Raw genomic sequence first — 3,688 nt, 5'->3', positions numbered from 1 at the left:
TATTGAAACATAATTTCTTTCCCTATTCATTTGTTATGTCTCCCAAAATGCTAATAAACATGCTTTTAGTCCCAGTGTCCTCATATGAGGACATGTATGAAATCAACATCCTGTTTCGTAACAGAAAGTCATATTTTGATTTGACAGTTTAAAAATGTGACAGATTTAAATGATAATTACAAAATATTATCATATTTCCATAAGAGTGTCACTAAATTAATATCAGACATATTTGAAGACCAAGGAGAGGGAGTGGTCATAGTGAAACATTTAGTATCTCTGAAAAGCCCTGAATGTGCTCTGTACAGAACATCCAGACTTAAAACTGTGGCAGGTATAGTCTCAGAAATATACACCAAAATAGAATGTCCTCATATGAGGTCTCAGGAGGTTATAGTGAGTTTAAAGTCTTCTCAGCTCTCTAATTTAATCTTCAACCTTGTCCACATGAAATACACCAGCACGTCTGGTTGCACATCTTTGATTTGATCCCAGTTAGATGATCTCACTCCATGTGCTTTGGGAAAAGACATGGATCACATTTTCAACTACATCAACCAGTATTACAGTGTGTTATTAAGCCATTAGATCCTGCCGCGATGCCCTGTTTCTGTTTTTCCACAAGTACACTCTTAAAAATAAAGGTTCCAAAAGGTTCGCAGCAATGCCATTGAAGAACTATTTTGAGTTCTCCAAATAACTTTTCAGTGAATAGTTCTTAGAAACATTATTATCTTACTGTGAAGAACATTTTAATAATCTAAAGAACCTTTTCCCACTTAGAACCTTTTGTAGAAAGGAATTGGTTCCAAGAATGTTAAAGGTTCTTCACGGAACCATAGATGCCAATAAAGAACTTTCGATTTTAAGAATGTAACATAAGGTGACCAAATGTGCCACTTTCGGGGGACACGTTCTGCACAGGATTTCTAAATTGCCTAAAATAACCAGGTGTTGGTTGTTTGCGCTTCTCCGATCGAACGTTGTATGACATCAAAGTACCATCTCGCGGTACTTTGATGTCACAGAATTTCTTAATTCTTCATAACATTTCTTTAGAATATTAAATGGTCTTCACTATAAGAGAAAATAGTTTTCTTAAGGACTATTAACTGAAAGGTTCTCTGAGGAACCAAAAATGGTTCTTCTATAGGCAGCGCCGATCCTAGACTTCTGGGGATCCTACGTAAAACTATGTCTGCGTTTTTTTAGTCTCGAGCAAGACTGTACGACATTCACATTACATGATTTGACTGATTTTGACGTAGAAAGGGCGACAGCGCACCGTTATGTTTTCATAACCGCTGGCCAAATTCAAAAACGAAACTAAAATTAAATCATCTTTGAGAGCAAGGGGGCCCCCTGGTGTTTCGGGGGCCCTACGCAGCTTGCGTATTTTGCGTATAGGGAGGATCGGCTCTGTCTATAGGAACTATAGCCTGCAGGCATTTTCGCACCGGCAGTAGGAACTCTTAAGCGGCAGACAGCGACATCTTTATTCGCAGCATTTACAAACGTCAACAACTGGTTTGAGACCCTACTCTGAAGTAGGAGCTAATTTAGTTCTCCCAAACAGAGTTTCTAGAACTAAAACTGTTCCTAGTTCCTGCGGTGCAAACATGCCAAAAAGTGGGTACTTCAACCAATACCTCTAAGAACTATGAAAAGGTTCCTCCAGTCCGAAAGCCCCTAATAAAGAACCTTCATTTTTAAGAATGTAACATCCATGGAATCTTTCCATTACACAAAAGATTTTATAGTGGAAGAAGTTTCTTCAGAGTATTAAATGGTCTTCACAAAAAGAAAAAGATAGTTCTCTCAAGAACTATTCACTGAAAGGTTCTCTGAGGAACCAAAATGGTTCTTCTTTAGCATCACTGCAAAACGCCTATTTTTAAACCTTTGTTTTTATGGATGTAATGGCATATAGTTCAAATTCAAACATCTGTTTGTGTTGTAACTTTTTCTGATAACTGGTTCAAGATGGAGAATACGAACTGGCTAGTGGCCCCAAGCTAATTTGTACTTGAGACCCCTCATCTAAATCATGTTGAACTTTGTCTTCCAGATCATTACACACAGGTTCTTCACTGTCAGCACGAGTGTGTCCGAGACTTGGCTACGCGCCCTGGTCGCCTGTCGCCTGTGGAAAACTACCTGCCACTGCATTACGACTACCTGCAATTTGCCTATTTCCAAGGTAAACCTCTATACATGTCAAAACTAGCTTGAATGAACGTTCTCTCCTTCACAGTCTTGGGGTAAAAGTCTTGATTTTGTATCTGACCCCAATTCTCTTCTTGGATCTTGGACTCAGGATAGAAGATATTGGCTACAACACAACTGACTTACATCATTCAAAATGTAGAATTAGTCAGTATTGGAAAGAAAATGTCAACGGTAATTATAATCAGATTAAAACCACCTTGACAATTATTTTTAAATGACAAAACCTCATTAATCATGAAATTACTTGCTCTAAAGGAGAGAGAGAGTCTGATCAATATTTCAGACTTGATTGATTTCTTCTTGGAAATGTCAAAGCAGAACTTTTCCTTCCACCTCAAGAAAATTTCAATGAAAAATATTAGTATTACTGCTTATTGTTCATAAAATGGCAAGTCATTCAGGTGTGTGTGCGAGTGCCGTCTCTGCAGCAAGTCTCAGAGCCGTGTGTTTCCACTCGCTCACCCCTGTGGTGTTTGCTCCATTGTGGTCACTGGCCTGGAATGCGAATGTTTCCAAGCATGTGTGTCTCCAAAAGGGAATAAACGTGACTGTGGGAAAAGATGACTCCAAAAAATCAGACAGGATGAATAATCTCCCAAGATGAGCCAAGCAACAGAACCCTGGTGGCTTCATCAACACTGAATAGCTGTTTCTTTTCTCTGTGTGTTCAGCTGGGAGGAATGAAGAGGCGTTGGAGTGCGCGTTGACCTACCTGTTGTTCCACGAAGGCGAAGAGTTCATGACTGAGAATATGGAGTATTACAGGGAGGTGCTGGGACATGATGGCCAGCCTCGTAAGGTGAGACATGGCAGTGCAAGATGAGGAAACTTAAAACAGGAAATGAAGTCATAGAGAGGAGCCCTGCAGACCCTCATGACTGTGTAAAGGTTAATAGGTGTCTTAAAATATCAGATAACTTGACCTTTTAATGGCAAGCCAAGGTTAGTTCAGGTTGTAAAATGTCATGTGGTGCCTAAAAGCATATTCATGAATGAGTAATTCATGTTCGTGTTCAGTTACTTGAAATAAAACAGAATTATTTTTAACTGAAATAAAAAGTAAAAAAAATATATGTAAAATTTTTTTTGAAAATAATGATTAAGATGTGTATGTTCAGCAAATCAGTGTCAGTTAGTATCAGTGAGATACTATTATATATATATTTTTAGTTTTTATTAATATTTTGAATTAGATTTATTATACATTTTCTGTTTTCATTTTAATTTTAAGTAAATTTTTAGCAATTTTGTTGTGTATTTTGCATGGAAGCTTGTTTCTGCCACTGAATAATAAAGAAAATTAAAAAAGTAATTGCAACTTTTTTCTCACAATTTCTCATATTTTTTCCCTCAGAGTTGTGTGATATAAACTTGCATTTGTGAGTAAGTAAAGTATGAATTGTGAGTTAAAAATTATATATATATGTATATATATATATATATATATATATATATAATC

At 37.0% G+C, this 3,688-nt stretch overlaps 1 protein-coding gene across 1 annotated transcript in view; it reads left to right on the top strand.

Annotated features, from left to right (window-relative positions):
* The window catches only part of LOC107741542 (prolyl 3-hydroxylase 2), a 57,648-nt gene that overhangs the window by 42,511 nt on the left and 11,449 nt on the right, over positions 1-3,688 (top strand). The window contains exons 4-5 of the mRNA XM_016554296.1: positions 2,069-2,200; positions 2,901-3,028. Of these exons, the coding sequence (XP_016409782.1) occupies positions 2,069-2,200; positions 2,901-3,028 (260 nt within the window). The remainder of the gene's footprint in view (positions 1-2,068; positions 2,201-2,900; positions 3,029-3,688) is intronic.

Source organism: Sinocyclocheilus rhinocerous, unplaced genomic scaffold, assembly GCF_001515625.1.
Source record: "Sinocyclocheilus rhinocerous isolate Xijiao unplaced genomic scaffold, SAMN03320098_v1.1 scaffold556, whole genome shotgun sequence".
Classification (NCBI taxonomy): Eukaryota; Metazoa; Chordata; class Actinopteri; order Cypriniformes; family Cyprinidae; genus Sinocyclocheilus; species Sinocyclocheilus rhinocerous.
Note: the sequence above shows the minus strand (reverse complement) of the source record. Positions and strands in the feature narration are given on the sequence as shown.